This window comes from Cervus elaphus, chromosome 4, assembly GCF_910594005.1.
Source record: "Cervus elaphus chromosome 4, mCerEla1.1, whole genome shotgun sequence".
NCBI lineage: Eukaryota > Metazoa > Chordata > Mammalia > Artiodactyla > Cervidae > Cervus > Cervus elaphus.
In genome coordinates this window covers 25,361,182-25,374,216 of record NC_057818.1, presented here as the reverse complement: position 1 = coordinate 25,374,216, position 13,035 = coordinate 25,361,182, and the positions used below count along the sequence as shown (strand labels likewise).

Below are 13,035 nucleotides of genomic sequence, written 5' to 3'. Positions count from 1 at the left end.
TCACTGCTGGGATGACGGCAATATCTGGAGCTTCCATTGGTAAATCAGGTATTGGTTCCGCCTTCCTCTACCTCGGTGCTTTCTATTGGATAGCGGTAGGGAAACACGGGCAAGGAGGCATTCTGGGGATTATAGTCTCTTTAAGAAAAGAGCTGCTACTTCAGCCTGGCGTGGGTCTTGTAGAAGAGATGAACGGAAAGCGGCCTGCTGAGCCCGGTTCTGACCGGGCGGGGAAAAAAGGAAAGAAGGAGGTGATGGCGAAGTTTTCGGATGCTGTCACAGAGGAAACTTTGAAAAAGCAAGTGGCTGAGGCCTGGAGTCGCAGGACGCCATTCCGCCACGGTAAGCGGGCGCTGTGATGAGGGAGGCGCAGCGCCGGGTTGGGGGCCTCTGAAAAAGTCCTGGCAGTCGAGCAACAAGGCTACAATACAAGAGGCTCTTGGAGAGAACGTGACTTTGGCCGCCTCCGACTCTCCTGCCTGGCCTGCTGTCCCTTTTTAATCCAAGTTCATTTGGCTTTAGAAACCAATAGAGGAAGAAATGTAGGCCAGGAAGTTTCAGAAAGTAGAGGGCATGCAAGTTGGTGGAAATTCTGGTATTAGAGACTAGCGAGTTAGCATCTTCTTCGCTGTTTGTGCGTCGTTGGGCAATGGGTTCAGCTCCTTACCGTGTAAACTAAGATCAGTTCAGTCTCTCAGTCGTGTCCGACCCTTTGCGACCCCATGGATTACAGCGCGCCAGGCTTCCCTGTCCATCACCAACTCCCGAAGCTTACTCAGACTCCTGTCCATCACTCGAGTTGGTGATGCCCTCCAACCATCTCATTCTCGGTCGCCCTTCTCCTCCCACCTTCAATCTTTCCTAGCATCAGGGTCTTTTCCAGTGAGTCAGTTCTTTGCATCAGGTGGCAAAGTATTGGAGTTTAAGCTTCAGCATCAGTCCGTCCAATGAATATTCAGGACTGATTTCCCTTAGGATGGACTGGTTGGATCTTCTTGCAGTCGAAGGGACTCTCAGGAGTCTTCTCCAACGCCACAATTCAAAAGCATCAATTCTTTGGCGCTCAGCTTTCTTTATAGTCCAACTCTAACATCCATACATGACTACTGGAAAAACCATAGCTTTGGCTAGACCAGAGCTTTGTTGGCAAAGTAATGTCTCTGCTTTTTAATATGCTATCTAGGTTGGTCATAACTTTGCTTCCCAGGAGCAAGCGTCTTTTAATTTCATGGCTGCAGTCACCATCTGCAGTGCTTTTGGAGCCTCAGAAAATAAAGTCTCTCACTATTTCCATTGTTTCTCCATATATTTGCCATGAAGTGATGGGACCAGATGCCATGATCTTTGTTTTCTGAATGTTGAGTTTTAAGCCAACTTTTTCGCTCTCCTCTTTCACTTTCATCAAGAGGTTCTTTAGTTCTTCACTTTCTCCCATAAGGGTGGTGTCATCTGCGTATCTGAGATTATTGATATTTCTCCTGGCAATGTTGATTCCAGCTTGTGCTTCTTCCAGCCCACATTTGGCATGATGTAGTCTACATATAAGTTAAATAAGTCGGGTGACAATATACAGCCTTGACGTACTCCTTTCCCGATTTGGAACCGGTCTGTTGTTCCGTGTCCAGTTCTAATTGTTGCTTCTTGACCTGCATACAGATTTCTCAGGAGACAGGGAAGGTGGCCTGATATTCCCATCTCTTTAAGAATTTTCCACAGTTTGTTGTGATTCACACAGTCAAAGGCTTTGGCATAGTCAATAAAGCAGAAGTAGATGTTTTTCTGGAACACTCTTGCTTTTTCAATGATCCAATGGATGTTGGCAATTTAATCTCTGGTTCCTCTGCCTTTTCTAAAACCAGCTTGAACATCTGGAAGTTCACAGTTTACATACTGTTGAAGCCTGGCTTGGAAAATTTTGAGCATTACTTTGCTATTGTGTGAGATAAGTGCAATTGTGCAGTAGTTTGAGCATTCTTTGGGATTGCCTTTCTTTGGGATTGGAATGAAAACTGACCTTTTCCAGTCCTGTGGCCACTGCTGAGTTTTCCAAATTTGCTGGCATATTGAGTGCAGCACTTTCACAGCATCATCTTTTAGGACTTGAAATAGCTCAGCTGGAATTCCATCACCTCCACTAGCTTTGTTCATAATGATGCTTCCTGAGGCTCACTTGACTTCACATTCCAGGATGTCTGGCTCTAGGCGAGTGATCACACCATCGTGGTTATCTGGGTCATGAAGATCTTTTTTGTTTAGTTCTTCTGTGTATTCTTGCCTCCTCTTCTTAATATCTTCTGCTTCTGTTAGGTCCATACCATTTCTGTTCCTATGGTGCCCATCTTTGCATGAAATGTTCCCTTGGTGTCTCTAATTTTCTTGAAGAGATCTCTAGTCTTTCCCATTCTGATGTTTTCCTCTATTTGTTTGCATTGATCACTGATAAGGCTTTCTTATGTCTCCTTGCTATTCTTTGGAACTGCATTCAAATGGGTCTGTCTTTCCTTTTCTCCTTTGTCTTTCCCATCTTTTCTTTTCTCAGCTATTTGTAAGGCCTCCTTGGACAACCATTTTGCCTTTTAATCAATAATATTTCTTTGGGAAAGATGAGAGTGATTAATGAGCTAATGCCTGCGTATATCAATACATATTTTTCTGAGTAAGGACTAGTAAGCATTTGGACACCTAGGCAAGTGGCTTTTGCAGGTTTTTTCTCTGAAGGTGATGCTTGTTTGTCCTGTGATAGTGTAGCCAGAGCATTTGTTGAGAGCTGCCTGATAGTAGGCACCTGGGCTTGCTCAGTTTTGCCAGCCTGTAGTTCAACAGCATGACCCACGGAAGTAACATGGTTTGAACAAAGGAAGGAACCTGCCTCAAATTATTTCATCCTCAGCTTCAAATATCACCTTGTAAGATAAGGACTCTGCTTAATGCATCATACTTTCGCTTCTAAAGTTTGTCAGGTTTTTTGTTTCATTAACACTTCATTGTTAAGTGCTTTAAGGAGCTGAGTCTTGGGTGTTCAGGATGCACATATAAAGTGATGGCTTCATGTTTAAGCTCTGTGCACCAGGCACTTTGTAGTTTCCTTCTGTGTGGGATAGAGATAGTGATGGGGTCTACCTTAAAACTGCTGAAAAGACTAAACAAGATAACACCTGTAAGCTTTACACTATGAAGCCCTACTGTGCCTGGCGCCTGGTGCGTGGTGGCAGCGGTGAGTTTTATTAGAGGGGTACATAATCTCTCCCACCAGCCTTAGTGGGTAAAACGTTGAGATAAAACTAAAGGAGTTAGAGGAGGTTATAAAATGAAAAGTGAAAGTGAAGTCTCTCAGTCGTGTCCGACTCTGCGACCCCGTGGACTGTAGCCTACTAAGTTCCTCCGTCCATGGGATTTTTCCAGGCAAGAATACTGGAGTGGGTTGCCATTTCCTTCTCCAGGAAATCTTCCTGACCCAGGGATTGAACCTGGGTCTCCCACATTGTAGGGAGATGCTTTACCGTCTGAGCCACCAGGGAAGTCCCAGAGGAGGTTATACCTGACCCTATTTAAAAAGAAAAAAAAAAAAATATATATATATATATATATATAGTGACTTCCTCTAGCAGTACCTTAGGGAAAGAAAAAGGATTGAAAAAAATTGTCAGCCAGTATTGCTATTCTTTTCTTAATTTGCTACTTTGACTTGGAGTTTAGGGGGAAATGAATTAAGACTAAAATGCATTCAGCTGAGTGAGTAATCAGTGAACTAAAAAACTCTCCAAAAGAGCAGGAGTCTTAATTCAGTGACATCACCTATATTCATCTTAAGGCCTAACATTGTTAAGCACAATACCTTTGAAAAGTAGTATTGAGTGGGAAGAGAAAAGAAAAAGAACTCATAGTTCTTCCTCCAAATCTTTGACTTTAGGTACTAAGTTTCTGAAAATTCATCACCATCCCTTTTGTATTCTCTCTGCTGTGCTATTCATGAGTCAAAAATACAAGAAGGAAAAGTCACAGATAACACTTTCTTCCCAACAGAAGCGATTGTCATGGAGATGGACCCCTTTCTTCACTGTGTGATCCCAAACTTCATCCAAAGCCAAAACTTCTTGGAAGGACTTCAGAAGGAACTTTTGAACTTGGACTTCCATGAAAAGTATAACGATTTATATAAGTTCCAGCAGGTATTTTTGCCCCTTTCACATTAGCTTTTCCACTTCAGAAAGTCGTTTTCTATAAAAATCATTCAATACCTTATTGACTTGAGGTTTTAGTTTGGGTTTGCCACTGGGGGTCCTGGTCTTGACATTGTTAAAAACATTCATTTATTTAACATAACCTGAGCACTATGTGTTAGGTATTAATTATTATGGGGGAGTCTTCGCCAGTTCCTGCCCTGAAAGCCTTTAAAATTTTAAATTATAGAGGTGGTAGTGATGGTGAAAGATAGTCAAGAAGTACAGTAAGCTGATAAGTACATTTTGGGGAGTGATATAATAAAGAGAGTAGTACATTGGAAGATAGTGCATTAGTTGCTCAGTCATATCTGACTCTTTCGTGACCCCATGGACTGTAGCCTGCCAGGCTCCTCCATGGGATTTCCCAGGCAAGAATACTGGAGTGGGTTGCCATTCCCTTCTCCAGGAGATCTTCCTGACTCAGGGATTGAACCTGGGTCTCCTGCATTGCAGGCAGATTCTTTACTCTCTGAGCCACTAACCAATTAAAGTTTTGAGTTCGGGTCTTTTGTTTAGGTGGATTTATGTATTGCCATGTGTCTTGTAGAGAGTTAGATCTAATCTTTTTAAATTGGTGGACAATTGAATTTGACAGAAGACTCTCAAAATCAAGGCTTGTTTTCCTGCTGTTACAAGCCAGGCCCATGCTAGGTTTGAAAATATATAGGTCATTGGTTTGCCCAGTTTGGGGAGGTATTTTTCATTGCGTGGTGTACATCACTCTTGGAGATCTTTATAAAACCTTAAAGACAGCCCTTAAAATCACAAAAAAGTGAGGATGAAGAACTATCTTGTTTTCTTTCCATTTTCCCTTTTATTTCTTCTTATCTAGGGTAAAAGTAACAAATTCCTCTGTCTTAAGTTTAGTCTTTTGCACTCCAGCTGGTTGTGTCCCCCACGCTGTCTATCTTTGGGCCTTTTATATGTACGATTTAATCTGGTTAAATATACAAATGATGTTCTCTTCTTAATTCTGGAAATCTAATGAAAAATAGCTTTTATCCATAGTGAAGTTGTATAAGTTAATAAAAATCATAGTCATCTATCTTTGTAATTGTATCAGCTTTGATAACACTAGGCCTCTTTTGTTGATTTGGGGCTATATGCATATCCAGTTACTGAAACTGAGAAGCCAAACTGGTTTTTACTTAATGCAATTCAGTAGATGGGAAATACTTCTGTGAAGTCCGTGAGAGGCAAAATAGTAAAAATGGCCCTAAGGTAATGAGGGAAAAAGAAGAAGCCATTACTTTAGATCCCCACAGTGCTTAATGGAACTTCTGTGAATAATTTTTCACTATGCTCACTGTGGGACTTCTTCATCTGAAGACAGTAAATATAAACCTGCTTTCCATCTCCTGTACCATCAAACTTCACTTATAGCCCTTTTTGTTTGCTTGTGCTATGAATTGACTCGATAATTGGGTCTATAACAACTTCTAGTTCTCCTAACCAAGTTAGTCATTAGGAGTAGCCTGATTTTTTTTTGTTGTTGTTTTTCACTTTACATTCAGGATACTTTACGTTCACTCTCATTTTCCTTCTACCTAACTGGCAAGTCCTTCTTAGTTCCCTTCAGCAGGTCTTCCTTTGGTACTTGGCTTCTTAATGACAGAATACTCTAGGACTTTTGCCTTGGAGACTTCAGGAAGTCTCATGGCTTTGCCTCCACTTTTGGATATCTGTTAAGTGTTTCACACTTTCAAAAACTAAACACCTTGTCTTCTCTCCCTTAATCTGCACCACCTACAATTTCCCCCCCATCTCAGTTCATGAGAGTCAATCTTTCCAGTGACCCAAGCCAGAAACCTTGAGGTCACCCTTCATTCCTCGCTCACACCTCTTCTCCAGTCCATTGGAAAATTCTGTTGGATCTACTGTCAGAATATATTCAGAAAAACACACTTTTCACTTCCACTGCTAACAGCTGTCACCTGACCCAAGCCTTTTCTCTCACCAGGATTATCCTGTTGGTGGATTAACTACACTCTTAGCTTCTACCCTTGGCCCACCTACAGCCATTGTGTTTGTTTAAAATATTAATTGAAAAAATAAAATAAAATGTTAATGGACCCAAGAAAATTGAAATCATTTGCTCACATAAAAATTCGTGCTCAGATTTCAAAGCAGCATTATTTATAATAGCCAAGAAGTAGAAACACCCAGTGTCCATCAACTGATGATGAATGAATAGATCAAAGTGGTATGTCTATACAATGGAATATTATTCAGCCAGAAAAAGGAATGAAGTACTAAATACTGCTGCATCATTGGTAAACTTTGAAAACAAGCTCAGTGAAAGAAGCTAGACCCAGAAGGCCACATATAGTGTGATTCCATTTATAGGTAATAACCAGCAAAACGTAGAGAGAACATTAGTGGTTGCCAGGAGCTAGGTGGTGGCGTTGGGGAATGACTGCCTAATATGTAAAGGGTTTCTTTTTGGTGTGATGAAGATATTCTAGAATTAGATAGTGGGAGTAGGAAATGGCAACCCACTCCAGTTTTCTTGGCTAGAGAATTCCATGGACAGAGGAGCCTGGCAGGCTACAGTCCATGGGGTCGCAAAGAGTCGGATACAACTGAGCATGCCTCAGTGATAGTTGCACATGTGAAAATACTAAAAGTCCCCTGAATTACACTCTTGGAGATGTTAAAATAGTAAATTTTATGTTAAGTGAATTTCATCTCAGGTCTAAAAAGTTTTGCTCAAACTCTCCTTAAGCTTCTCATTTCTCTGAGCAAAAACCAGAGTGGTTATACGTCTCCCATTACATCTTTGGCCCCACCTCCTGCTGCTTCCCTCCAACTCGCTAAGCCACATCCTATGATTTCTTCAACAAGCCAGGCATTCTTCCCACTCAGGACATTGAATCTGCTTTGCTGAAATCTTCCCTGGGTACACCTCCCAGCTTCCTTCAAGCCTGTGCTGCACGTGCATGAAGTCTAACCTGGCCACCAAATTTATAACTGCAAGCCCTTCCCTGCTCTCAGCGCTCCTGGTCCCTCATACTCTGCTTTATTTTCCCTTGACATTTCTCACCTTTTTTATTCTAATAATCAACTTTTAATGTTTATTGTCTTTCCCCCACAAGAATATATAAGCTCCACTGTAATACCTTTGTAAGTATTTATTGAGTGAATAAGGCACAGAGAGGCTAAGCAACATGCCCAAGTCCCAGAGCTGCCAAATGGAGGGGGCCATGCGTCAACCACAGGCAGCTTGGCTTCAGAGTCCGGCTCTCAGTGGCAGTGCCGGGCTGCCAGCGTGCTCCCTCCCCAAACTGCCCTGCTGTGTGTGTCTGATTTATGAAGGAAATCCTGTTTTTGTTTTTTCACGGTCAAGTCTGATGATCTGAAGAAGAGAAGAGAGCCCCACATCTGTGCTTTAAGGTAAAGGAGTACTCATACTTGTTGGGTGCCTAATATGTGCCAGGCAAAGGAGTAAGTGCTTTAAATGTCACATCATGCCATCTTTGTTGGCATTGTTGTCCCCTTTTGTAGAGGAGGAAACAGAAAGTAGTAATTTCTTCAAAGTTATCTAGGGGAAAATGGAGCTGAGATACAGATCCTTGTCTGTCTGATTCCATGGCCAAAGTTTTCAGTGATAAAATGACTGTGTTAGTAACCAGGAAAACAAATTAACACTGTCGGTACCATCTTTCACATTGTCAGGTTGACATATATTTAAAACAAAAGCTCCAGTGTTGGCAGAAGTGTAGATACACAATGCTGCAATTTTTCTTAGAAGATGGTTTTGAAAAATGTATCAAAACCCTTAAAATTATGCTTTCTTTTTGTAGTATAATTCCATATACAAGAATTTGTCCTGTGAAAATAAGGATGTGCTCAAAGATTCCATATGAGATTGTTTATTATAATAGTGAATAATTACATACAAATTAAATGGCCACCCATCAAGAGTTATACAGATGATGGTACAGAGCAAAGTGGAAAACTATACCATTAAATGAGCAAGCTCCAGGAGTTGCTCATGGACAGGGAAGCCTGGTGTGCTGCAGTCCATGGGGTCTCAAAGAGTCAGACACAACTAAGTGACTGAACTGAACTAATACCATTAAATACTCAACACATGAGTATGGTAGTTGTTTCATCAATTCCAAGACACTTTTTTTTTTTTTTAACATTTTAATCTTTCTGAGACTCAGTACCTCACACAATTAATGTTTTGTCTCAGTTTAATTTGCAGTGTTTTTTCTAAGTGATTTATAAAATATGATACTTACTGCTGGCAAAGGCATAGGCTAGAAAAATATAAAGAGTAAAGAAGTTAAAAATAGCACACATGGTGTGATCTCATTTAAAAAAAAAGAAATGTTTATTTGTATACCTATGTGTATACAAAGAAAAAGACTTGTAGGAATGGTATGTTTACATGTGGCTAATAGGACTATAGGTTTTTTTAAGTTTCTTTTTACTTATTATAGGATTTTTTCCCCTAGTTTTGCTACAGTAGACACGTGTTACTTCGTAAAAGCTGTTTATTTTTCATCTATACAAGTTATTTTTTTCTCATTCTATTTCCCTCCCCCCACCCCCGTGATATTTCTGTAAGTGGCAGTCTGCACAGATTATTTCTTCTAAAACCTGAAGTATTTGTTAACTGTACTGGTAACAGTTCACAGTTATTTAGACCTTTTTTCTCCCATGACCATGCTTCCAGGGCATTGTCTCATTAGTTCACACCACCCCTCTGGTAAGCATTTCTTTCCTCTGGGATTGAGTTACATTCTATACCTAAACGGTAACAGCCAGATTGTTACAGGTGTGAGAGATGGAATTCCTTGTCTTTACAGAAAGGTGACCTTTTTATTTCCCCATTAGGTTCTGTTATTTCTCTCATGAATACTATTAACAAATGAGAATGATGGCAGAAAATAACCCTATATTTGTGACACCTTCGTGGGATGACCAGAGGAAGAGCTTTCTATGGAATAAATTTGTGGCAATTGATGTTACCAGTAAAAGAGGGATGGAAAGCTTTGATAATATCAGTTGCAGAAACGTTTAAGACTCAAGACTTTGACCACCCACTTTACCTGAAGCCTGGTTTACAGTTTGCTTTGCTGGTCTCTTCTAATTTGCAACTCTGCCTGTAAAAGTTACATGGCTTTTATGGTTAAACTAACAAATACAATATATTCTGGAACGTTCTGGATTGGGTAGTACACAGTATAAAAAGATATTTGGTAATAAAATTTTAGGGGATCAGCCTGGAGACTTGATCTTTAGTTATTAATAGCACAGTTGCATTTTATGGGGATTTCAGTTATGTACTTTTGGATTAAGATGATTGAAACAGTATTGTCTCTTCATGTGCAAAATTTGAACTAGCACAAACCCTTTAAAAATATTTTAAAAAATATTTTCCCCAATTTTATGGAGATAAAATTGACACAAAATGGTGATCCATCCAAGTTAACCTAATTTCAAAGTTGAGTGAGTCTTAAATTGTATTAGAGTTCTATTCAGAGCCACTTTAGCTGTAAATGGAAATGTTCAACCATCTTTTCTTTGGTATTATCTTAGTATCAGAACTTCTATGAAAAAAGTTTATTGATTATTACACAATTAGCATAGTAGTCACCATTACTGCAGCTTAAAGTTTTTAATCCTGAACAGTGCTACCTACCCAAGTGTTCATTAAATAATAGAGCTAGTGTTAGTGCTGAAAAGCATGTCTCGAAGTCAGTAACTTTGGACTAGAACATTGGTATTCTGCTGTGAAAGGCCAGACCGCTATCGTGATAGGGCAATACTATAAATTTAAGATGAAGAAAATAAGCTGAAACAGTAGAACAAAATATATTACAGTAGAAAGGTTTGCATTTATTTCTCTGGCATTACTAGTCTTAAACTTGGCAAGTTTAAATTAAGGAACATTCTCAAGAATGGATCTTCAATTAACTAAAACCTGCAGGAAAAAATAGTTGTGGCATAGATCCAAATGGAGCCCCCATCATGGTATAACAAGTTATCTTTTGTTTACATTCGTAGGAAAATTCTGTTTGAACATTTCCGGTCTTGGATTTCAGACATTTCCAAGATTGACCTGGAGTCAACCATTGACATGTCCTGTGCTAAATACGAATTCTCAGGTAAGAGAGAGAAAACTTTGTTGTCACTGAGATTTAAAGGCTTTAACTAAACGATATGGGAAGACAGTGTGAGTGTTGCAAAATCCTAGACTATGTATTCCTGCATAGTGTTAGGATCTTCTTAGTGAGGATGATCTGACCCAGCTCAGATAGAGAAATGTTGATCTTATTGGAAGGTATAAGGCAGGGTTCTCTTTGGGAGTGTGATGAAAGCTATGACCATGTTGTAACCAAGCAAGGTTAGCGTTCCCACTTCACACTAAGCCAGACTTTTTCTTTCTTTCTTTCTTTTTGGCGGTGCTGGGTCTTTATTGCTGTGCCTGGGCTTTCTGTCATTGCTGCAAGTGTGGGCCACTGTCTAGTTTTGATGTGTGGGCTTCTCATTTTGGTGCCTTCTCTTGTTGCAGCACCCGGGCCCTAGAGCAAGAGGGCTTAGTTGCTCCGTGGCATGTGGGATCTTCCCGGACCAGGGATTGAACCCATGTCCCCTGCATTGGCAGGTGGATTCTTAACCACTGGATCACCAGGGAAGTCCCATAAAGCCAAACTCTTTTGACAGTGGTCTTTGCAGCAAAATAAGGATGCCAAGCAAGGAGAATGGGCAGCTCACACTCAAAAAAAAAAAAAAATGAATTTCCCAGTAGCTTTCAGGGAAGGGTTTTTAAAGACAAGGCAGAGGGTTTTCAGATGCATGATAGCTCATGGACCTTCTGATTGGTTGGTGGTGAGGTAGCAGTGATAGGTCAGGAATCTCAGTCATTGACCTTCTGGTTCCAACTAGTTTGGGATCTCCGTGTTGCTTGTGGTCAGCCTGACGTTGCCATCCTCCACCTGGGTGGTGAAGGGGCTGTCTTTTCTGAAGAATAGCTCAGAAATGTGCATCAGATTCTTACCTCCGTCCCTTCAGGAGGAATTAGGAGTCCTGTGACTGCTGTGTCCTAATCATTAACTGCTTGAGTCTGCTCTTTGGAACCTGGGGAGGCCTAGGAGACAAGCCTTTTTTTTTTCCCATAAGCAAGAAATGGAGGACACAGAAGGGCTTTTGTGTCCAGGAAGGCCCTGCAGGGTCCTGCTCAGTTCCAGTATTTTCAGAAAAATGCTAATAATGCATATACACATAAGCTTTGCATATGGCATCAGGAAATTCAAAGGTGATATTGTAAACTCACTCTTACACTTCTTAGGAAACAAGTGTCCCCCTCAATGCCTTTTTTTTCCCTTCTGAAGGTATTAAGTGAATATATTCTTCTTCATTTTTTTTTAATTTCTCTTGGAGTATAGGTCATTTACAATATTGTGTTATTTTCAGCTATACAGCAGAGTGTATTATTTATACATATACATATGTCCACTCTGTTTTTTAGGTTCTTTTCTCATATAGGCCGTTACAGAGTATTGAGTTAGGCAAAAATTCATAAGTTTTTAAAAATATATATATTATACATATTTATATATATGTATACAAAAGCTTTTCTGCTATGCTTGATAAAAGCTTGAGAAAGAACATCAGAAAAAAAGAGAGGTGGAGAAACTGGAAACATAAACTAAATGAAATAGCAGTACTGAATATGAAGTAGAAAAGGTGAAACAAAACTAGATAAAAGGGAAAGATCGTCATATAGTCCAGTTGTTTTTAAACATGGCTGCTTGTTAGAAATATACCTGGAGCTCTGGAGAAAAAAGCAATACCTGGTCATTTGTATTTTTCAAAAAATTCCAAGATAATTCTGACATACATCTGGATTTTAATAAGTGATTATAGGTTTTTCTATTAAATCATAGTTTTGGTGGTACAGAGTTCTATTATTTTTCTGTTGATCGATCATGATACAGTGGTATTAAGTGAGTAATAGTTACATAATCACAATAGTGAAAGATGCTTTTCAGTTTTCACAATCAGTAGCCAGATAAAAAAATGAAAGATAATTACAATTGCAAGCCGTAATGGGAACATGATTAACCTAACAGTATAAAATAATTACATACAGTTTGGGGGGTCAAGCAGAGTGATGTGGTAAGTGGAAGTGCATACATGCATGTGTTTTCATCCTCCCAGTCAGTCTTTGTTTTTTGATTGGTGCCTTTGATCCTGTTACCATTTTCTTAATTGTTTTGGGTTTATTTTCTGTAGGTCTTTTCCTTCTTTTGTGTTCCCTGCCTAGAGAAGTTCATTTAGCATTTGTCGTAAAGCTGGTTTGGTGGTGCTGAATTCTCTTAACTTTTGCCTGTCTGGAAGGCTGTTGATTTCTCCATCAAATCTGAAGGAGAGTCTTGCTGGGCCGAGTATTCTTGGTTGTAGGTTCTTCCCTTCCATCACTAAATATATCATGCGATTCCCTTCTGGTTTGTAGCGTTTCTGTTGAGAAATCAGCTGATAGCCTGATGGAAGTTCCCTTGTATGTTATTTGTTGTTTTTCCCTTGTTGCTTTTAATATTTTATCTCTGTCTTTAAGTTTTGTCAGTTTGATCACTGTGTCTCGGTGTGTTCCTCCTTGAGTTTATCCTGCCTGGGACTCCGTGCTTCCTGGACTTGGTTGACTGTTTCCTTTCTGGCGTTAGGGAAGTTTTCAGCTATTACCTCTTCAAATATTTCCTCAGGTCCTTTCTCTCTCTCTTTTCCTTCTGGGACCTCCGTAATTCGAATGTTGGTGCATTTAATGTTGTCCCAGAGGTCTCTTAGGTTGTCTTCATTT

The 13,035-nt window shown here is 40.0% G+C and overlaps 1 protein-coding gene across 4 annotated transcripts in view; it reads left to right on the top strand.

Annotated features, from left to right (window-relative positions):
* The first annotated feature begins 118 nt into the window (after positions 1-118).
* OGFOD1 (2-oxoglutarate and iron dependent oxygenase domain containing 1) overlaps positions 119-13,035 on the top strand; it is a 29,697-nt gene continuing 16,780 nt past the window's right edge. For 2 of the 4 annotated variants that reach the window (XM_043898511.1, XM_043898510.1), the window contains exons 1-4: positions 2,737-2,742; positions 4,003-4,169; positions 7,570-7,616; positions 10,242-10,342. In XM_043898511.1, coding sequence (XP_043754446.1) covers positions 4,035-4,169; positions 7,570-7,616; positions 10,242-10,342 — 283 coding nt within the window. In that variant the 5' untranslated portion in view covers positions 2,737-2,742; positions 4,003-4,034. Of the gene's footprint in view, positions 343-2,736; positions 2,743-4,002; positions 4,170-7,569; positions 7,617-10,241; positions 10,343-13,035 lie in introns of those variants that run through there. The other 2 variants (XM_043898508.1, XM_043898509.1) reach the window with 2 other exon arrangements.